The 23,357-nt window shown below is 44.9% G+C and overlaps 1 protein-coding gene across 1 annotated transcript in view; it reads left to right on the forward strand.

Annotated features, from left to right (window-relative positions):
- Positions 1-1,449: 1,449 nt before the first annotated feature.
- Positions 1,450-23,357, forward strand: part of LOC126235189 (glypican-6) — a 69,491-nt gene continuing 47,583 nt past the window's right edge. Inside the window, exons 1-2 of the mRNA XM_049943919.1 lie at positions 1,450-1,501; positions 4,682-4,840. Coding sequence (XP_049799876.1) covers positions 1,450-1,501; positions 4,682-4,840 — 211 coding nt within the window. The remainder of the gene's footprint in view (positions 1,502-4,681; positions 4,841-23,357) is intronic.

Raw genomic sequence — 23,357 nt, forward strand, 5'->3', positions numbered from 1 at the left:
TTACGCCCTAATGGCATATCTTAGTAGCAGATCGTAACAACGTAAACTGTCGTAACTTTCCTGTCGGAAAAGTTGGAGGGAAAGTTCGGAAACGGCCGCCGCCGGAACTGGACTTGACTCACTAGGTAGCGTAGGAAACATCTGCAACAACTCCCAGCCTCTTTTGTCGCTTTTATCGGTTCTTTTCTTGTAATGGCTCTCAGTCAAGTTAGTTCGAGCTGCCTTCATATGTCTTTATGCACGCGAATCTGAAAGTTTCTTTCTTTATTTACATTGACAACAGCTGCCCTTGCTGTGAAGTTAAATTTTGATTTGGAAAAATTTGCTTACTTGAGTATTACTCAATAACAGAACGTCGTCTTTCGTTTTAAAATGAAATTGCTATCATGGAAACACTGTAAGAGGAGGAGTTGTTACTGAGATTTAGTAGAGGCACAAGGGTGCCCGCGCTGAAACCTTGCTTCTAGAATCTGGAAGAAGAAAGTAATACCTTCAGAGCAAGAGCTTTTTTGCCTTAAGTGGATTTTCTCTCCTCTGGAAGATCAGACGTATTCTCAAAAAAAAAAAAAAAAAAAAAAAACCGTGTTAAGGTGGTCTGCCGGCCTCGTACGAAGATTGCAGCAATACTCAGTTGTATGAAGCTCCGTAAGACTGGCGTGTATCACATTCCTTATAGAAATTGTGGTAAGTCATGTATAGGTCAGACAACATGCACCGTTCATGAGAGTTGCGTGGAAAACACAAGATACTCACGCTTACTACAGCCAGACAAATCATCTGGAGCAGAAAATTGTGTGGATATGGGTCGTTCGATGACTTACAGTAATGTGAAGATTTTAACATCCATCTCTTCTGGTTCTATTCATATTTTCAAGGGACCCATACAAATTAGATTAACAGGTAACTTAATAAACAGAGATAATGATACTAAGGGGGTCAAGACCGCCGATTCTACCCATTGGCGCCACAAACCACCACACCTAGCTTTTGTCTACTGTGCCGCTTAACAATGTAGTCTGTCAGATCGCGGTCACCACGACACTGTATAACATAACAAGGCAACTATCTGTTAAGGACCTGTTGAAGTGGGTCCCCTCCAAAAACATTCCATTTAGCTACTCGGAATGGCTCTGAGCACTATGGGACTCAACTTCTGAGGTCATCAGTCCCCTAGAACTTAGAACCACTTAAACCTAACTAACCTAAGGACATCACACACATCCATGCCCGAGGCAGGATTCGAACCTGCGACCGTAGCGGTCGCGCGGTTCCAGACTGTAGCGCCTAGAACCGCTCGGCCACTCCGGCCGGCAGGTAACTACTCGGAATATCAGCGACTATATTGACGAGTCTGTAGCAGTCTGGAACGTTTGTGATTTCTGGAGAATGGAAGCCGACGCACTGGCATGGGAACCAACTGCGCAGCACAGAATATGTCATCGCGCCAACATGGAAAGCAGCCATGCGGACATAGGAGCCATCGTCGAGTGCCGTGATCACCGTGTGTGATCCAATGCCCCACCGTAACTGCCTGTCACCTTCGCACGAAAAACTGTAGCAACAACATGTCAATGGCAAAATCATTTCACAGAGACCTATCGTTTCGCCCTGTTTGAACTAAGTAAGTAACACGCATATATTGCACTCTTTAGTGTCGGCGAGGTGTACTGGGACTTAGCACTCCGTTTGACGGTTCTTTATTAAAAAGAGTAATGTGACGTTGGTGATTCAAAGTCAGTTGTGTTCCCTAATCCATAACAGTTGGTTGCAATAAATTGGAAAGATAACATTACAAAGTCGTTATTAATTAGTTAGTATCTATTAAAAGCTGTCTCAGTAAATGGTACAGCAAGTGTCCTCCACATTCTGCCATCCTAGGAGAAGGGCGCGCTGCTCCTGCGGCTCTGGCGTTCCTAATAACCATCCACATACCAGTGCCAAACTGAGTCACAAAAATGGAGCATTCGGTTCACCACCAAGGAACATGTATTCGAATCCGAACACTATGACCCATTTTCATGAGCGTTCATGAGACGTACTGAAATACTCTGTTAGGGTCTTTATTCTTCCGCACAGGCAATGATCGTAATAAATTGCTGGTTAGTGCAGCTTTGTGTGTTAATATATGTCATAATATAAATTGACGGAGAGAGGGCAGAAGTTGGTGCGAACTAACGTCACTCTTTTGTCGACTGCTACCAAGGAACCCAACGGATATATCAAAACCAATTCCGTCATTACCTTCCCTCCATGAGGCCTTGTCAAGTGGATTGAAAGTTGCTGAACCGTCCAATAATAAGAAACTATAAGCTACCATTGTTGTCACAATACTGTCGACGAAAATTTTTTATACCACCTGGACTGGAACCGTTCTCCTCCTGAGTAACAGCCACCAAGTTAGAGTGCACTAAAGGCTGGAAGAAAATGTCGTATGCGCAACAAGAATAGCGTCGTCTCATATGTAACTGAAAAGGTCTGTGTTACAGCAAGTTCAGTCATTAAAGAACCAATAAATAAATTTCGAACGGAAAAGCAGGGGCCAGTAAGTCTCACCGACGTCAAAAGCATGCAATATCAATAAATGAATTGTTTTGGTTTGTACCGCAATTGTCCTCGATTGATATGCAACCTTATAGACAATTAATTGTCAACAGACAATTGTCAGAGGTTAGTCCAATGTCTGGTAGACGTCGAGGTCAGTACAGATTTGTTTTACAGTTAGCTGTAATCGTTGTGCACCATGCCATGGTCCACCACGAGATGTCTGCTGACACAGTTGTGATGTGCACGCTAAGAGGAAAGTATCCCGTGCGTATCCGCTGCTCGAGTGGCAAAACTCAGCTTTCCGGTAGCTACTAGTAGTCGTCTCGTATAATTAATGTGGTTGTTGTTGTTGTTTTCAGTCCGAAGATTGGTTTGATGTAGCTCTGCTGTGCAGGCGCCTTCATCTCCGAATAACTACTGCAGCCCACATCCATTGAAGCACCTCCTATTACTCAGCTGTTGGTCTCCATCGATAGTTTTTATTTTCCCACACTTCCCTCCAATACTAAATTGATGTCTCAGAGTGTGTTCTATCAACTATTCCCTTCCTTTAGTCAAGTTACACCGCAATTTTTTCTCTCCCATACTATTCAGTACCTCCCAATTAGTTGTGTGATATAGCCTCCGAATCTTCAGCATTGTTTTGTAGCATCACGTTTCGAAAGCTTCTATTTTCTTCTTGTCTAAACTGTTTACAGTGTACGTTTCACTTCCATACATTGCTACACTCCATATTTAAAAAAAAGGCTCCGTAACACTTAGATCTATATTCTGTGCTAACAAATTTCACTTTTACAGAAACGCTTTTCTTGCCATTGCGAGTTTATATTTTACCCGTAAATCCTCTCTACTTCGGCCGCAATGTTATTTTACTGCCCAAATAGTAAAACTTATCTACTTGTTTCAGTGTCTCATTTCCTAATCTACTTCCCTCATCATCTCCTAATTTAATTCTGCTACATTCAGTTACCTTTGTTTCGCATTTGTTGAAGTTTACCTTATATCTCCATTCCATTCAAATGGTCCAAATGGCCCCGAGCACTATGGAACTTAACATCTGAGGTCATCAGTCCCCTAGACTTAGAACTACTTAAACCTAACTAACCTAAGGACATCACACGCACCCATGCCCGAGGCAGGATTCGAACCTGCGACCGTAGCAGCAGCGCGGTTCCGGACTGAAGCGCCGAGAACCGCACGGCCACAACGGCCGGCCCCTTCCGTTCAGCCGGTCTTCCAAATCCTTTGTTGCTTCTGACTAAACAACGATGTCATTGGCAACGCTCATAGTTTGTATTTCATCTTCCTCAACTTCAATTAGCTCTTCAGCTTTCTCCTTTGTTTACTTCATTGATTGCTCAATGTTCATGTTGAATAACATCGGGGATAGGCTACAACTGTCTCATTCCCTTCTCAATCACTGCTTCCGTTTCATGCCCTTCGATCCTTATATCCTGTTTCGTACAAGTTGTAGATAACCTTTCGCTCCATGTGTTTTACGCCTGCTACTCTATGGTGTGGCAAGTGGGCCAATATTGCATTTTCGGGCTGTAGCGTCGGATGCAGCTGGCGTGCCTACATGTTGTTGCGACTTCTTCTGGCGCGAGGGTAGCAGAGCGCGCAAAAAACAACATGACTAGTAGCTGTGCAGACAGCGTGGTAGAGGCTGGGACAACAGTACTGTAGTGAGGTTTCCGTAACGTTCGTCCGCTGCCCGATAGTGGAGGCGCAGTTCACCAGCTGAAGCCTATCCATAAACATAACTTCTGAACTACAGCTAGCGAATCTGTAAACGATCGTATCTTACAGGTACAGTAATACGCCCAATAATTTAAACCACAAGTCTCTGATTAGAGGGCCAAATAAGAAAATCAACGCATAAACAACTGAGACGGCCACTTTGGATGATAGCTCAGCAGCGACAGAAAGGAAAGTGGCCACGCTTTCGGAAAAAAGAGGTGAACACCTCTAGCGATGGGAACGAGAATGTCTTTCTGCGCAGGTGCTAAGTTACTTTTTGTGAGCTCTGCTGACTCCTTCACAGCGCTGTCTGGTTGACTTTCCGTGATTGCAGAGCGTGACAGCTTTTGCAGCTATTCGTGTACCGCGTGTCAAGAGCGCGTTGGTCTTGTTGCAGGGGACCACCTGACGGTGTGCCCGCAGGGGCCGACGTGCTGCACGCAGGAGATGGAGACGCGGCTGCAGCAGCAGAGCCTCCGCGAGTTCGACCGCGCCGTCAAAGACTCCCTATCCAAGCTGGCGGGCCTCCTCAGGACGCGCGCCACGCGCTTCGACGGTAAGATCGTGCACACGCAAACTGTTTGGTTCTCCTTCTCTACCGGTGCATAAGTACAAACAAGTAAATTATGTGACTAGTAGCAATACAGAACAAATAATTTATTCGTAACAGTCATTATAGTCACATAGAAAGCTGATGTAAGTTGCAGACATGCAGAAAAGGAAAATTTTGAAAAGCTGAACAGTTACTACATCATTGGTCTTCGTGTTTGCTAAACTCTGTAGCACTCAAAGGTGCGCACTTTTTCTTCAGTAGTCTGATTCAGTATCCACTTTTACAGCGTCACATAGCGCTGTTGATTTATGGACGCGTGACAAACCCACAGAGTTGGTGGCTGACTGTCGGAATGTGTCTCTTCCCTTTTTTGTGTCCGTGGAAATGATCAGTCACTGCCAGCAGACGCGTCGTAATTAACAACTTATGAAGCGAACGGTAAGGCGGTGAGGCGCGTAATTACACTTGATCCGGCGGCGAGCATTCGTGGGCTAGCTAGCGGCTGGACCGCCACGTGGTGCCAGGCGCTGCGGCTGATTGATCGAGGAAGGGCCCGGGCCGTGCCTCGCACTTGACGGCCCCTGATGGAGTGGTTGGCGGCAACCGGAGACACCGCCGCCGCGCCGCGCCGCGCCGCGCCGGACACAACAGCCGCTGTCCCTTTCAGCAGCCTCGCCTCGCCTCGCCTCGCCTCGCCTGTTTGCTCTGCGCCCGGCCGTCGACAACGCTGCGCGGATCCCACGTACGGTGCCTGTACTCAAACAGTTCGGTCACACTGTAACTGAAGTGCAACCATCTGCACCAGTTGTCGTCAAACCTACATGAAGTTTTCGTGCTGTCCGCGGTTCTCAGTTTTATTTTATAATTCGCGCCTAACAAGGACAAGTCCCCATCGGCGGGTCAGCTATTTTAAAAGCACCAATACGGTGATGTGAAAGGCTATTTACTATTTGCACGGAAACCAGATGGCAGTTATAAGAGTCGAGGGGTACGAAAGGGAAGCAGTGGTTGGGAAGGGAGTGAGACAGGGTTGTAGCCTCTCCCCGATTTTATTCAATCTGAAAATTGAGCAAGCAGTAAAGGAAACGAAAGAAAAATTCGGAGTAGGTATTAAAATCCATGGAGAAGAAATAAAAACATTCAGGTTCGCCTATGACATTGTAATTCTGTCAGAGACAGCAAAGGACTTGGAAGAGCAGTTGAACGGAATGGACAGTGTCTTGAAAGGAGGATATAAGATGAACATCAACAACAGCAAAACGACGATAATGGAATGTAGTCGAATTGCGTCGGGTGATGCTGAGGGAATTAGATTAGGAAATTAGACACTTAAAGTAGTAAAGGAGTTCTGCTATTTGGGTAGCAAAATAACTGATGATGGTCGAAGTAGAGAGAATATAAAATGTAGACTGGCAATGGCAAGGAAAGCGTTTCTGAAGAGAAATTTGTTTACATCGAGTATAGATTAAAACGTCAGGAAGTCGTTACTGAAAGTATTTGTATGGAGTGTAGCCATGTATGGAAGTGAAACGTGGACGATAAATAGCGTAGACAAGAAGAGAATAGAAGCTTTCGAAATGTGGTGCTACAGAAGAATACTGAAGATTAGATGGGTAGATCACATAACTAATGAGGAGGTATTGAATAGAATTGGGGAGAAGAGGAGTTTGTGGCACAACTTGACAAGAAGGAGGGATCGGTTGGTAGGACATATTCTGAGGCATCAAGGGATCACCATTTTAGTACTGGAGGGCAGTGTGTAGGGTAAAAATCGTAGAGGGAGACCAAGAGATGAATACACTAAGCAGATTCAGGAGGAGGTAGGCTGCAGTAGGTACTGGGAGATTAAGAAACTTGAACAGGATAGAGTAGCATGGAGAGCTGCATCAAACCACTCTCAGGGCTGAAGACAACAACAACAATAATAATAATAATAATAATTTATGGTCCTAGGTACCACATCCTGCAGCCATTCATCCTGGTTATCCACGTTCGCGAACAATCGACGACAAAAAATGCGGAATTTCGCAGGATACTCCATAGTTTTATTAAAGCACTGCATGACAGACTGGTTGCGAAGCGCAATGGTGAAGATACCGGCGTCATATACAAAAGGTTCCGGTTCAAATCTTCTGGAGGTTCGAAGACTTTTATTTTTAAATCTTTCTCGAAATGACGTCCGTCGTTATTTATATTGAATTAATTGCGTGAAATGTAATTTTTTGTTTCTATTACTGCGTCACATTATTTTAATCACTGTTATTTTTATCAATTGCTCTCATTTTTCTGCCTGTCATTCTTATCTACTTGGAATCTTTCAAATGGTTCAAATGGCTCTAAGCACTATGGGACTTAACATCCGAGCTCATCAGTCCCCTAGACTTGGAACTACTTATACTTAACTAACCTAAGGACACCATACACATCCATGCCCGAGGCAGGATCCTAAACTGCGACCATAGCAGCAGCGCGGTTCTGGACTGAAGCGTCTAGAACCGCTCGGCCACAGAGGCCGGCTTGGAATCTTTGTGCACGTGAATTCTTTTTATTTATCTGTCATAATACTTGAACATTTGCAACTGCCGATGCATTGGTAGAAAAATAACGGACGAAATAATCTTTTTTTATTGACTGTGTAGTGGTGTAAAAATGCATTTTTCTTTAGGAGATGTACATTGTTTTGAATGGCAATTGTCAGACATAATTTAAAAACACTCATTGTTACTGCAGTGTGGACAAAGTAACGCAGATGAATCTTTAAACGAAAGAATGGATTATAAATGAAATGAAGTTCAAGTCAAACGGAAATAAAGAATATACTAACATGGACAAAAATATAGCATGATGAAACGGAAGCAGGCCGCGGTGGTCGAGCGGTTCTAGGCGCTTCAGTCCGGAACCGCGCGACTGCTACGATCGCAGGGTCGAATCCTGCCTCGAGCATATATATATATATATATATATATATATATATATGTGTGTGTGTGTGTGTGTGTGTGTGTGTGTGTGTGTGTGTGTGTGTGATGTCCTTAAGTTAGTTAGGTTTAACCTAAGTTCTAGGGCACTAATGACCTCAGAAGTTGAGTCCCATAGTGCTCAGTGCCATTTGAACCAATTTTTTGATACGGAAGAAACTAAATCGAAGTTAATACATAAAAATAATTAAAATCACATTAACAGTGATTGCAAGTGGGGAAAGTATGATAGGAACAAAAATAATATTTAAACGTTAAAGTTAACACAATGCTTAAAATGATGGGACAAAGCGATAGGAAAAAATATCGATTCAAAGTAATTAACTGAATAAAAATAACGACCAAAATCATTTCGTGGACGATTTAAGAATTAAAGTCTTCATTCAAATTTCCTGATGAAATTTGAACGATCAACCTTTTGCATGTGACAGTCCACAACTTCGCCGTTACGCTAGAGAATCAATCTGTTAAACATACCTTTATTCCAGTTGTACAGCATCACACAAATCTCCGAAGTCTTTTTTAGTTGGTTATTCGTAAACGAGGGCCGACCCGGATGAATGGCTGTAGGGTGTGATACCTGGGACCCTAACCTACATCACCATATAGACGATATCAAAAACTCTATCCCACCGCTGGGGACCTCTACTCGTAACAACTAACAACCGAATTCAAAACCGTCAAGCAACGGTAAGAGCTTTTACGAGTGTAGTTTTCCTGTTCAGTGAGAAACAAAAGTACTTACAGATAGTAATATTTTAAGATGCGCTTAACTTCCGTGAATTCGGCCACGAGCCAACTTGGCTGCTCCCCTCAGGGACAGAGAGGTAAGTATCGGGACCGCTACGGTGTTTGAGGATGCGTGCGGGAAAATGTTTTGTCGTTTGTTTTCCAGTACTGAAATCTCACTGCCGTGCGCGCCTCGAACCGATGAGCTGTTACAATAAAAATTGCAAACGGAACTCACACGGTCGCGTGAATGCGCTTTACAGAGACGGTGTCCGCCCCCAGTAGCTGAGTGGTCAGCGCGACAGAATGTCAAACCTAAGGGCCCGGGTTCGATTTCCGGCAGGGTCGGAGATTTTCTCCGCTCAGAGACTGGGTGTTGCGTTGCCCTAATCATCATCATCATTTCATCCCCATCGACGCGCAAGTCGCCAAAGTGGCGTCAAATTGAAAGACTTGTACCTGGCGAACGGTCTACCCGACAGAAGTTCTAAATACACATTTACATACAGACGGTCATCCTGAAATGTGTTACATATTTGTAGCAAAGAACATGAAATTAAATTAAGGGTGTTGTGATAGTAGAATAAAATTGGCCAGGTACGAGTAGACCTTGCGCACTTAGCGTTGCGTACATACTTAATTATGCATATTCTGTAGACAGTTCGTCTATCCCAGGAACAGAGAACCTTGACAATTTTGGCCTGTTAACGGTATCGATAGTGGCAAGATATCGGTCCCAGGAATTCGAAGACCATATCGAAATCTCTATATGAAACATATTTGCAGTTGCGAATATGGACTATCATCAGCTTTATAATGGAATGACGACACTGAAAATGTGTGCCGCATTGGGACTCGACCCCGGATTTCCCGCTTAACGCGAGCGGTCACCATACCATTAGGCTATCCCAGCACGACTCAGGCCCAGACGCAAACTTCCATAGGTCGTCAACCATGTATTTATGTCCCAAGGAAATGTGCATCTTATTCGGAGTAACATAGTCACTACGGTATCGTATTTATCGAACACCGGACAAGCGACTTTAAAGTAAAATGTCTCCTCTGTAAGGGAATCTACGGGCGTCGTTCAATAAGTGATACCCCACATTTTGTTTCTCAGAACATATTTATTGTTAAGAGACAGAATTTGGTGAAAATATACATCAACATGTGTTGTCCATGTCCTATTTTCCCACCTAGTCTCCGTCACGTTTTATGGCTGTACGCCAACGTTGTGGAAGAGCATGGATTCCCTGCTGGTAAAAGTTCTTGTCCTGTAGGCGTAGCAATGTTTTCACTGCATGACTGACACTCGCGTCACCTTCAGAGTGGGTGCCCCGTAGAGAATCTGTAAGCTCTAACAATTCAGAAGAAATGGCCTCTCTTTGAATCTTGTGGTCCACTGTGAGCATTCGTGGAACCCACCGTGAGCACCTCTTTGAATATCCGAGTGTCTCGATCATTGCAGACGCATTTCCAATGCTGATCGGCAGCTGTAGAGGCAACGCGAATAATGGCATCTGCACTATTCATCATATCTGGAGCAGTGGCTGTGACAGTACGTCCCGAGCGTGACCGATCATGGAGCTCTGTTTCTACATTTCCTGAGGCTGTAACTTTCTTTACCCATCGCCTAACTGTACTCCCACCATCTGCAGCATCGCCATACACTGCATCTGCACTCAAGAATTCAATAACAGCACGCTGCTTGTAACGTGAATCTTATTTAGACGCCATTTTGACGCTGTGCTACGGCTCTGCCATCTGCAAGAACGGTTCGAAACTTCACCAGCGCAAAGAACAAACATTAAATGTGAAGCCCCACCAAGGGCGTTTGTTGTGTATATTAATGGCTTTTTTAAAAAAAAATGTGGGGCATTACTTATTGAACGACCCTCGTACATAATGGATGTACAAGTACAGGTTGTGGACACATGGTTGACGACATATAGAAGCTTGAATCTGACCATAAGACTTATTCGGGTAGCCAAATGGTAAGACGACCGCTCGTGATAAGCGGGAAAATCCAGGTTCGAGTCGCGGTCCAGGCCAAATTTTCATTGTCGTCTTTACATTACACAGCTGATGGTTGTCCATATTCGCAATTGCGAATACATTTCATGTTATTCATAACGGCTGTAGTCGCAGCAGTCCCTGTTTCTTCGGACAAGAATTAATGTCGGAAGGAACTCTCCATCGTAACTCCGAGTAACACAGGCACTGCAATATCGCAAAATCTCTGTAGTCGTTCCTAAGACTAAGCTCCACATACAAAAAGAAGCGAGCATGGGACTTAAGTTTACGTACGTATAGAGAGAAGATTTAATAGAATTTTCATTTACTTACTAAATAAAACAAGACTACAATTTATGCATGCCTGCAGTAATATTTTTCTTTCACCGATGATGAATTCAATGTAACTTACAATGGCGAACGTTTTTTATGTGATATAATTACAGTTATCAATTTTCGGCTTTTTTCCTCTTTACTTTTATTATGAAACCTTGCTTCTTGCCAAATTTCATGTTTCTAATCAACGGGAAGTACCCTATAGTTCTTGAGGAGTGAGTTTGAGAATACAAAAACATGTGACACAAATGGCCGTTCTTTTGTTTGCGCTGACTTAGATACTTACCTTTTTTACACTACAAAGGGAAGATAGACCTTGGTATGGGGCCGTTCTTTTGATTGCACTGACTTAGATACTTACCTTTTTTACACTACAAAGGGAAGATAGACCTTGGTATGGGGCATAAATTTCAACTCGGTATGTCTACCCCGTACTGACAAAAACGAGTTTTGACGGATAGGCAGGCAGACAGACAGACAGACAGATGGATGGACAGCACAGAAATCCTAAAACGCTTCCGTTTCCACGGACTGAGGTATGGCACCCTAAAAATTACATTCAAAGCATTCAGTACATATTTGTGATCGTGTATAATATCTCATAACGTATTTAAATAAAGTACAATTACTGTTATCAATCAATTAACCATCCTGTCATACATACAACACAACACCATTTCGTCAGGCCGACCGGGGTGGCCGAGCGGTTCTAGGCATTTCAGTCTGGAACCACGCGACCGCTACGGTCGCAGGTTCGAATCCTGCCTCGGGCATGGATGTGTGTGATGTTCTTAGGTTAGTTAGGTTTAAGTAGTTCAAAGTTCTAGGGGACTGATGACCTCAGAAGTCCCATTGTGCTCAGAGCCATTTGAACCATTTTGAACTTCGTCAGGCAATTACAGCATCACAATTTTGGCGTCGCTGATGATGGGAGCACTCTAAATCAGAGAAAACTCGACGTGAAGTTTTATAAACGGTGCGGATTTTTTACGATCAGAACTCACGAGCAATCTTTCTATAGCTACTTTTTTGGGTCTCATAACATACTGATTTATGTCGGTTACCAATTAATAATAAGATCGGTAGATATGTGGTCCGAGGAGCCCACCCACAGTTTCAGTATTGGCAACTGGTCAAAAAATTTTGACTACCGCTGATCTTCACTGATGAGCCAGAACATTGCAACCACCTGCTTAATGTCGTGTTGACTTTTGAAACGCAGTGCAGCAGCGATTTTGCATGTCATGGATTCGACAAGTCCTTGGTAGATATCAGCAGTGATTTGGCACCAGATGTCTCTGCACAGGGTGCTCAGTTACTGCAGATTACGAGTCTGTATGAAACTTTGCGGTAGGTTAAAACTGTGCGCCAGACAGGGACTCGAACCGGGTGCCTTCGCCTCCCTCGGGCAAGAGCTCTATCAACTGAGCGACCCAAGCACTACTCACGAGCCGTCATTACCTCGTCTCCTTCCCGCCAAACTTTATAGAAGCTCCCTTGCGAAACGTATTGGACCAGCACCACTGGAGGAAAGGATATTGTGGAGATACGGCTTATCCACAGCCTGGAGGGATTGTTCCCAGGTGGTTTCATATCAGCTCAAGCTCCGCTGCAGAAGGAAAATTCATTCTGAGCACGAGGAAGCGAAGGTGTCGCACGATAACGTCCCAGATGCGCTCCATCTGGTTCAGAATAGGTTCGCTATCATGCTACTCAAACAATTGTAGCAAAATTATGGCCTCGTGTGTTCACGGAGTCCACAGCTGTCACGGTACTTTTTGATAACTAATACAGGTCCCATGGAAGTCCAGCGAATGCCCCATGTAAGGTGCGACATGAGTCGAACAGCCATTCGCCTTCACGACAGCGTATCCGGACACGACTGTCGAACTGGTATAGCAAGAAACGCGTTCCTTCAGCCCAGGCGACACATTTCTATCGATCCACGGTCTAATCTGGATAATCCTGTATCCACTGAAATCGCATATTGACCATATGACATTATAGAATGAGTACAGGTCGTTTGTTGCGGAGCCTCGAGATCAAAAACATCGCTGTACACTGTATTCGGAAAAACAGTCTGCGCCAGCACTGTACTGTGTAGTCAGATCGGTCACAGATCATCGCCTATCCTACCTTATAGAACAGACAAACCTCAGACCTTCACGTTCTCTGATGAGGCGTGGACGTCAAACACCGTGTCGCATTCTTGTGGTTTCAACGTCTTTCAACCACTTCTTACAGCTTCTCACAACATTAGCACGCAAACAGCGTACTATCTTTGTCAGTTTCAAGTCTACACAAATTTCTGGGAACTTAAACGGGAATCCTCGGAAGAAAAGACGCCATAGTTTTCGCGAAACCTTGTCAAGTACTTTCAGAGATCCTGTATTCAAATAAGGCCAACGGCCTGGCCGCAGAGGTAACACCGGTTCCCATCAGATCATAGAAAATTAAGCGCTGTCGGGCTTGGCTAGCACTTTGATGGTTTATCATTCGGGTCTGCCGAGTGCTGTTGGCAAGCGGGGTGCACTCAGCCCTTGTGAGGCCGATTGAGGAGCTACATGATTGAGATGTAGCGATAGCGATCACACAAACTGGAAACGGCCAGGAGAATGGTGTGGTCATCGCATGCATCTCCGTTTCCGCATCCGACGACACCTCAGGGCTGAGGATGACATGGTGGCCGGTGGGTTCCGTTTGACCTTCAGGACCTGTTCGGTCGGTGCTTTTTGTATTCAAAGACGTTGTTGGTTGCTTTGGGGAAGGAGACCGACCAGACAGCGAGGTCATCGGTCTCATCGGATTAGAGAAGGATGGGGAAGGAAGTCGGCCGTGCCCTATCAAAGGAACCATCGCGGCATTTGCCTGGAGCGATTTAGGGAAATCACGGAAAACCTAAATCGGGATGGCCGGACGCGGGACTGAACCGTCGTCCTCCCGAATGCGAGTCCAGTGTCGAACCACTGCGCCACCTCGCTCGGTATATTCAAAGACGATTGTGCTGTCATTGTGCTGCACCATCGTATATCTCGCTTAGGGACCATAAGAAAAAGAGAACCGAAATTATGGCTTTTATAGGAATACATAGTCGGACAATTTCTTCATTGCTCAAGGCAACAGGAAAGGCAATCGATAACACTCGTACGACGTATGGTACACCATGCATTGTATGATGGCTTGCAGAATAAACAGTGTGTTCCTCCTAAGAGTCGTCATTTACATTTTCTCTGGTTTTTCGGCAGATATTCGCTCTTCCAGTTTTGCAGTGTGTCCTTGAAGTCATCCCTAACAAACACTGCTCATCACGTCTTACGTCTGACACCCAGTGTCGGCGGAAAGCGTCTTCAGCAAATGGTTTGTAAAGCGGATTTTTAAGTGTCCATTCGATTGAGCAGTCCCAAATTAGCCTAGCGCGATATTAATTTTGTCGATATTTATAACAGAGACAGTAAAACACGTAGAATAACCAGTACTCTAGCAGCGACTGCATTGCCCGCGCTGACTGCTACCGTGAAACAGAAACAGAAGCGGTGCGCAATCGCTATTGGTATGATGGTTATTTTCGTGTTTTTCTGTCCCTGTTAACCTTTGTAGCCCCAGTGGTTTCTGCCACAAAACAAAATTTCGTTGTTTTCTTTTGAAGTACCAGTGCTTTTCGCATGAAAAGGCAGAGATTTCTAGTGGTACACTGAGGTATTTCTACGAAAGCCGCAGTCACTTAGACAGCGCTCAAAGCAACAGTCGGCGCGGGGTTTGTGCTACGTGATTGTATAGGAGTTCGCGATGTTTTATAGTGGCCATACTGAGGAGATCATTGATAGTGAAACTAAGTATATCTAAGTTATTGTAACGTGAATGTGAGTTCGTACTGTTACTTTTATGTGTTCTATAGAAATGAAACCACTGTGACAGTATGTAGTCGTGATACAAAATTTATTAACTTTTAGGTCTATTTTGCTTGTTATTTAGGACCATATTTTTTAAGTGTTAGGAGTTCCTGGAAGTTTAAATATGTTGGATTTTGTCTAGGAAAATTGCGAGTGAAATGCTCCGTCTTTGAAAACTCAATGTCCCAATGGTTCGAAAGTACAACCACCTTTTTGAAATAATTTTTTTTTACTTTATGCCGATTTCTTCTTGTATTCGATGGTTATTATGATAATAAATGTAATAATGTCTTAAAATACTTTTTTCACATTGTTTGACTCAGAGTTAATAAATGTTGAAAAACTAATATCGCACTAGGCTAATTTCGGACTACTCAATGGAATAGGCACTTAAAAGTCCGCTTTAAAACTAATTTTGTTTGTGACAAGAAACAAAGACGCTTTCCGTCGACAATGGGCGAAGCATGAAAGTCATGATAAGCAATATTTGTCTGGACAGAGTCGAGTTACACACCGGAGAAACGAAATTACAAGTATCTGCCCTAAAGTGGACTCAGGGTGAAGGGCCACTTCTGTGCAACGTTCGGTTACGGCGGTGAGTCACAGCGAGGATGCAGCCCAAAGGCAGCTCAGATAACCAACATCAAAAGTGAAATTTTTAATAAAACCCAGGCGACTACACTCAATGCGGCGGTCACGCCCCTCTCGCCACATGTTGAACATGGTGCGTCGTCCTCGGCAGCGGCGGATAGCTGTCAACCAGTGGCCTGTGATGTCTGCGCCCAGACTGCTGATACCAGAAGCTGACTCAGCGGAGTGCGCCCCAGTCTGGCGTTGCATGGCTGGTCGCGGACGGTGCCAGGCGCTTGGAAGACTGCCAAAATACTTGCAGGGGATGACAGCCTCCGATGTCGAATCTCGCCCCTGCGAGTGGCGTCCAGGTGTCTGTGCCATTAGGGGTGAGTGAACGACTCTGCTGTCCCCGTCTGCTGACCTGGCTGCTACTGGAATTAGCCTGGAGGCATACCACTAATAGAGGGGCACCGTGTCCAGAAAGGAAAACTGGGTGCGAAAATTTTGCGGCGGTGGAGGCTTCAACTTGTGACGGCTGTTTTCTGACCCATATCGCTCAGATGCATGGCGTTGCCCTCTCATCGTGATAAATGCTGCCCAACTGGGGATTGCTAAAATGGATGGTTATTTATGTGGGCTGGGGCCCACTTATTGGACCGACGTGCTGCTTCCAGCCTCATTCGAAACTACAAACGTGTGGCCCGGAAATGTTGAAATGCTTGGCTCGTCTTGCAAGAATCCCGCCTTAGTGCCGTTGGCAGGATTGTTGTTGATACCGGCATACTGACATCTTAGCGCCCCTGCATGAAGGGGCCCTCACAAGTGGAATAATATTGTCAAACCGTCAATATTTTGACCGCCTGAGGGTGCGCATTGACGTACTGTCAATACCTGGAATATTGGCGAGCAGTATTGTCAGTACATATAACGCTAGACGGTGTGATGAATTCTCCATTCAAATGTTGAGAGAGTTTCATGAACCAGCCACACGGCATTGTGTTCACTTTTTGTTTTCATTTCGCCTTGTTGCAGACCGCACCTAAATCTACATCGATACCCTGAAAATCACATTTAAGTGCTTGGCAGAGGGTTCATCGAACCACCTTCACAATAATTTTCTATTATTCCAATCCCGTACAGCGTACGGAAGAAATGAACACCTACATCGTTCTGTACGATATATTCTCGCGTGTTCATGTGGACAAATATGTTAATTTGCCGGGTGTTGATATGTGGTGTGGCCTGTCACAGCGCAGTTCGATTGGCCCATTATTCTTTGAAGGTAATGTAACTGGTGGGGTGTATCTTCATACCCTGCAAACATCGATTTTACATGCCACCCGAGAGATGTTTGGAAATGAAAGATTCTATGTACAACAGAATGGCGCTCCACCTCACTACCACAAAAATAGCTGAGCCTCTTTGGATGAAAATCTCCCTGGACGATGGATAGTTCGAAGAGGAATTGTTGAGTACCCACCACGGTCTACAGACCTTTCACCTTTTGACTTCTACCTAAGGGGGACCTTAAAAAATAAAGTTTATCGACAGAAACCAGCTGTACTGACCGAGCTACGAGGAACCATCGAGGCGCCCCGTGCGGCTATCACACCGGCAACGCTCACAGCCGTAGTTCGGCCAAACGTTCAGCGACATCGACTTTATTTGCCTGCTAATGGGGGTCACGTAGAACACACAAAATAACCTCGCCCATGCAAGAACTGTGGCGTTACGTCATTTTGTTGCTTTAATATTGACTATTAAAGAATGTATACATTTTTCTGAACGTATTTGTGTGTACTCTCCTTGCAGGAACTTAGAAAGAATAGCGGGTGTATATACACCCTGGGTTTTCCCAGCCTGCTGGATTTGTATGCCCTGAGCTTGTTACTTTTCCTTTCTCGCTTTAGTATCCCATAGTGCGTGATTCATGCTACAAGAACGGAGATATGTCCAGGTGACCAAGAATGGTGGTACAGTAAAAGTGACACACAGAATACACCATAACGTTAGGGTCTGAAAAGCAACTGAACAGCTTCTGACTGCAGCTGAAAGCGCATTCTAGTCTGATGAGAAACGGGACTACTCGTTAACAGTTCTTGAAGATACAGTCTGAGTAGGTACACAGTAGTAGTAAGGAAGCACTGTGATAGGCAAAGTCTGTATCTGCCGCACTGTCTGTGTCTTGAAACTAATTGCATGTGCTGCTCCCTGACGAACTGCACTTAGTGAGCGTTGATGTCGAACTCGCAAGATGAAATTGGAGCTCACACTCTCGCAGATAGACTTCAGAGTTACTGGAGGCGACGTACAAAGCCACCCGGCGGATGACTGCTCGGAAGTAGTGATTGTATTACGGGGTCCGGGGACGCGAGCTGGTGCCGGTAACAGCGGCGGTGTGGCGCCCCCAGATACAGAGCACCTGCTGTTGAAGGTAAGACGGGCTGCGGTTGAGGTGCGGGCACCTTGACAGCGCGGCAACCCCCGACTCCCTGCTGTGTGGTTGGCGGACAGACCGTAAGGTGCCCGCCACGGACACTAGCAGATAGCTACAGTACTGGTCATTAAAATTGATACACCACGAAGATGACGTGCTACAGACGCGAAATTTAACCGACAGGAAGAAGATGCTGTGATATACAAATGATTAGCTTTTCAGAGCATTCACACAAGGTTGGCGCCGGTGGTGACACCTACAACGTGCTGACATGAGGAAAGTTTCCAACCGATTTCTCATACACAAACAGCAGTTCAGCGTTGCCTGGTGAAACGTCGTTGTGATGCCTCGTGTAAGGAGGAGAAATGCGTACCATCACGTTTCCGGCTTTGATAACGGTCGGATTATAGCCTATCGCGATTGCGGTTTATCGTATCGCGACATTGATGCTCGCCTTGGTCGAGATCCAATGACTGTTAGCAGAATATGGAATCGGTGGGTTCAGGAGGTTGATATGGAACGTCGTGCTGGATCCCAACGGCCTCGTATCACTAGCAGTCGTGATGACAGGCATCTTATCCGCACGGCTGTAGCGGATCGTGCAGCCACGTCTCGATCCCTGAGTCAACAGATGGGGACGTTTGCAAGACGACAACCATCTGCACGAACAGTTCGACGACGTTGGCAGCTGCATGGACTATCAGCTCGGTTACCCTTGACGCTGCATCACAGACAGGAGCGCCTGCGATGGTGTACTCAACGACGAACCTGGGTGCACGAATGGCAAAACGTAATTTTTTCGGATGAATCCAGGTTCTGTTTACAGCATCATGATGGTCGCATCCGTGTTTGGCGACATCGCGGTGAACGCACATTTGAAGCGTGTATTCGTCATCGTCATACTGGCGTACACCCTGCGTGATGGTACGGGGTGCAATTGGTCAAACGTCTCGGTCACCTCTTGCTCTCATTGACGGCACTTTGAACAGTGGACGTTACATTTCAGATGTGTTACGACCCGTGGCTTTATCCCTCATTCGATCCCTGCGAAACCGTACATTTAATACACGACCGCATGTTGCAGGTCCTGTACAGGCCTTTTTGGATACAGAAAATGTTCGACTGCTGCCCCGGCCAGCGCATTCTCCAGGTCTCTCACCAACTGAAAACGTCTGGTCAATGGTGGCCGAGCAACTAGCTCGTCACAATACGCCAGTCACTACTCTTGATGAACTATTGTATCGTGTTGAAGCTGCATGGGCAGCTGTGCCTGTACACGCCATCCAAGCTCTGTTTGACCCAATGCCCAGGCGTATGAAGGCCGTTATTACGGCCAAAGGTGGTAGTTCTGGGTACGGATTTCTCAGGATCTATGCACCCAAATTGCATGAAAATGTAATCACATGTCAGTTCTATTAAAATATATTTGTCCAATGAATACCCGTTTATCATCTGCATTTCTTGTTGGTGTAGCAATTTTAATGGTCGGTAGTGTATAATTTAACTGCAGCTACTCACAGAGATCCAGTGTGTGCTGTAATTATCGTATGGCAGAAAACGTGGTAGAGATGGTAATGCGTTCATGCGGAACCGATTTAAGCTGGAAAAAAATTAGTTCCAATTTTGGCCACCAGGTGCAAATCTGGCGTTGTACTGCAGCTCGTCGACGTCTCTGGTGCTCATGCTGAACAAACACTGTAAACTGTAGTTTATAATAGAATCAACCTTATACCTTTCTCGCTCGTTTGACTTTTACTGCCCACATCGCGTTCCTAATCCGTTACATATGGAAACATTTCTAAATGTCTTTCTTGTATTCACATTGCCAGATTTGCACCTGATGGCCAAATGTGGAACTGCACTTTAATAATAACCCCCCCCCCCCCTGTATGTATCCTATGCTCTAGTCACTTGTAACAATTCACTGTTCAAGGATTCTACATTTAATTATGGCTACAAATGAAGCTACTTCACTTTCAAATTCCCAATTGAACCTCGGAAGGTTCGACAGAACTCTAGTTGACTTGATCAGTATCAGCACTGGGATACTATATCATTCATTTTTGCACTCCCATGGAAATTAGTTAGCGTCACATCCCTTCGTTTTTCTTTTGAGAAAGAACAACTGAAGTGTTGGAAACTTCAGCTTTCATTTTACTATTGCGTCCCTATATCAGCCACGTGTGTCCACACTGCTTTTTGTACTACTGACAGCCACAACATATCTCACAGAATTCCGACTTTCCCCGAAACAAAACTAGACCAGTTAGTGCGCGTGAATCCCTATGTTAATATCATGGAACGGCAGTACAACGATATGACTGGCCTGTCGTATCTCCTCTGAGTTCACATACCTGAACAGGCTGCACTTAAAGAAATGAAATCAGAGTTCATTCAGAAAACACTTGCAGAACTGTACATACGCAGGTTGATCTTTTAGCTTTAAGTTGTAACCTATGTTGATTAGAACAGTTTCAATTAAAGCTAATACTGTGATGTACTTAAACTCAGTTGTAAAATAGTGTATGCTACGAAGGTTGTCCAGAAAGTAAGTTCGGATCGGTCGCGAAATGGAAACCACTGGGAAAATCCGGTAAAGCTTTGCACAGATGTGTTGGGCAGTGTCTCTAGTAGGCCCGTCGATCTTGTCACGTCGCTCTTTTCAGTTTTGAGTGAACAGTGAGCACGTAAAGATGCGTAGGGAATAGCGTCTCCCGCCAAGTACGAGGGCCTGGTTAGAGATTTCACCTGTGTCATGCAGCCCACGTAACCCAACTGTCGAGCAGTTCCTTCTTCATGCCAATTCTCGGCCGCACACTGCAGGGGCAATGAAGACGCTCCTGCAGCGTTTTCGATGAGAAGTGTTAGATCACCCACAATACAGTCCGTAATTGGCTCCCCCCTGAGTCTCATCTCTGCTCACAAGAACCTCTGGCTACGAAGACAAAATTTTTCCACAGACAACCAGCTGCAGACCAGTGCAGATAACTGGCCGAAAGCACAGGCGGCTGCTTTCTATGACGAGGATATTGGAAAGTTGATACAACACTACGACACAACTCGAAGTTGGAGCGGCGACTGTGTAGAGAAGTAGGTGGAAGGTGACCTAACTGTTGCAAAGAAAACGTTTCTTGTTTTCACTGTGATTTCCATTTCGCAACCGATCGGAACTTACTTTCTGGACAACCCTCGTGTTACGTAGCTGAAGATATTTCTTTCCTGACTGTTAAACCCGTATTGCAAAAATCTTTGTTTTCTGTGCGTGGTGCTGCTGAAGATGGCCTCCTGCCCTGTATTAGACCACTGACATACTGTATAACCTTGCTGAACTACTTCAAAATGGAACTTAAAAAATTGTACCAGTGGTATTATAGTTACGATTTTTAATAAATCTTCCTCGCCAAATAATCACAATAAGCTTACTTCCGGGAACGTTGCGATTTCGCAGTAAGGCTACTACGGCCAGTCTTCCATTCAGAAAATATGTTGCCAGAAAGCCATCTCACATCGTAATGTAACGGCTTACGATTCGGTTCTGTCTCATCCACTTCCGGGATACACTCACAGAACAAGTGTGTGTGATAGTGAACCAGTTCTTGACTATGTCAACCGAAAAGATTAATACGCTCAGTTTTTGTCGTGCATGACACATCGACTTCCGGATTATACCGTTCCTATTCGTTCAAGGTGCAAAAATTTTCATTCGCCCTATAGTATTAGATGCATGTACGGTTTGCCCGTAATTTAACGTTCTAAAACTCATCACAGTTTAGATTTAAAAATAAAAGACCATTTAAGTTTTCCCCTAGAAATAACATAATCGCGCCAGTGAAACAACCGAAGACAGGACCCCCTGAGCAGCAGTTGTTATCTTTACGTTCGAAATATGGCTGACGGGCTCACTCAAGAAATGTATCTTCTGTTGCTGCATTTTAGCCTTATCTGCAGTCATTTTAGATAAGTCGAGTTCCTAAGCCGAGCTCAAAGAAGTCTTTCTAGACGCAACATAAATTTCATCTCGCCTCTTTAATCTAATCTGGGCTGTAACAGTCTGAACAGGAAGAGGCTGCATTAATAGCGCCTATGGCGCCTACGCGCTTTTCGCATTTCATAGTAAGACATTAACAGATTTGTTATGTAGCGTATAGCACTGCACATGAAATACAGTCAAGAGTACAGAAAAAATACATAAACAGATATTAATACGTGTAATACATTTAAAGCTGGTGTTACATTCTGATGTCCAGTCACCTTATCTTGTCAAGGCATGATGCTGTGGTTATGAAAAAGTTGCTTGGGTCGCCCAGGTAAGATGTCAGTTTACAGTTCTTAACAAAGTGCCGGATGGTATGGTTCGATGCTCCACAGTCACAGCTTGGGGTGGGCTGCTTACCTACACTGCACAATTTGCGGACGAGATGATCAAAAGACGTCTGTGAGTCATATTTAGACCATAGATGATACAAACGACGCGTGATGTCATAATGTTAAACAAACATCTCGGTCCCCTAACTATTAGCACCATCCGTTTGCAGGCAACATCTACAATATTGTTCAGTGTTTTTTTTTTAATTGTAGTACTTTAACTACATGTTTCTTTACTACACATGGTGAAATCTTGGGCAGCATTTGGTTGCCCGAAAGATATGTGAAATGAATTTCGTTCCACAGGTCAAGTTAAGAATGATAATTCAAATGGTTCAGATGGCTCTGAGCACTATGGGACTTAACATCTGAGGTCATCAGTCTCCTAGAACTTAGAACTACTTTAATGTAACTAACCTAAGGACATCACACACCGCCATGCCCAAGGCAGGATTCGAACCTGCGACCGTAGGGGTCGCGCGGTTCCAGACTGAAGCACCTAGAACAGTTAGGCCACACCGGCCGGCTGACGGAGAAAAAGTCGCGTCATCAAAAAGGACTTTTGCGACATAAACCAAAGTTAGTAGGTATGTTTGTGCATCTGATAGATGCTGTCTGTTCCAGTTTCGCGCCAAATCATATTTGCTTTAAATACACGCTGTAACGGTCGTGAGCGTTATAGTCACATTTGAGATTAGACAGCTGGGTTGATGTCACTCGAGAAAGCCTTTAAGGCGACAAAGACATTATAAACACCTTACTGAGTCTTACAGGGGCTATGAGAAGATGAATATTCCCTCTACGATACTACAGAAAACAACCACTGTGCATGATTGTTGTCAGTGGTGATATCGAGAATGTACGATCGGAAGAAGACTTGGCTCCGGACGGCCACGTGACATTACTAAGAGGGAAGACCATAGTGTTCAGCGCATGGCTCTGGTGCATCGTAACTGCATCTTGCAGCAACAGTTTGAGCAGCAGTTGGCACCGTGTGACACGAAGAACTGTTACAAATCGGTTACTTCAAGGGTAGCTCCGAGCCACACGGCCTGTAGCGTGGATTCCACAGACCACCGCCAATTGCGACTTTAGTGGTGTCAAGTAAGAGATCATTGGAGGTAAGGGCAGAGGTCTGCTGTGATTTCTGATTAACGCAAGTTCTGCCTCTGTGTCAGTGATGGTTGTGTGATGGTTGGAAG

The sequence above is a fragment of the Schistocerca nitens genome, chromosome 2 (genome assembly GCF_023898315.1).
Source record: "Schistocerca nitens isolate TAMUIC-IGC-003100 chromosome 2, iqSchNite1.1, whole genome shotgun sequence".
In the NCBI taxonomy this organism is placed as follows: domain Eukaryota; kingdom Metazoa; phylum Arthropoda; class Insecta; order Orthoptera; family Acrididae; genus Schistocerca; species Schistocerca nitens.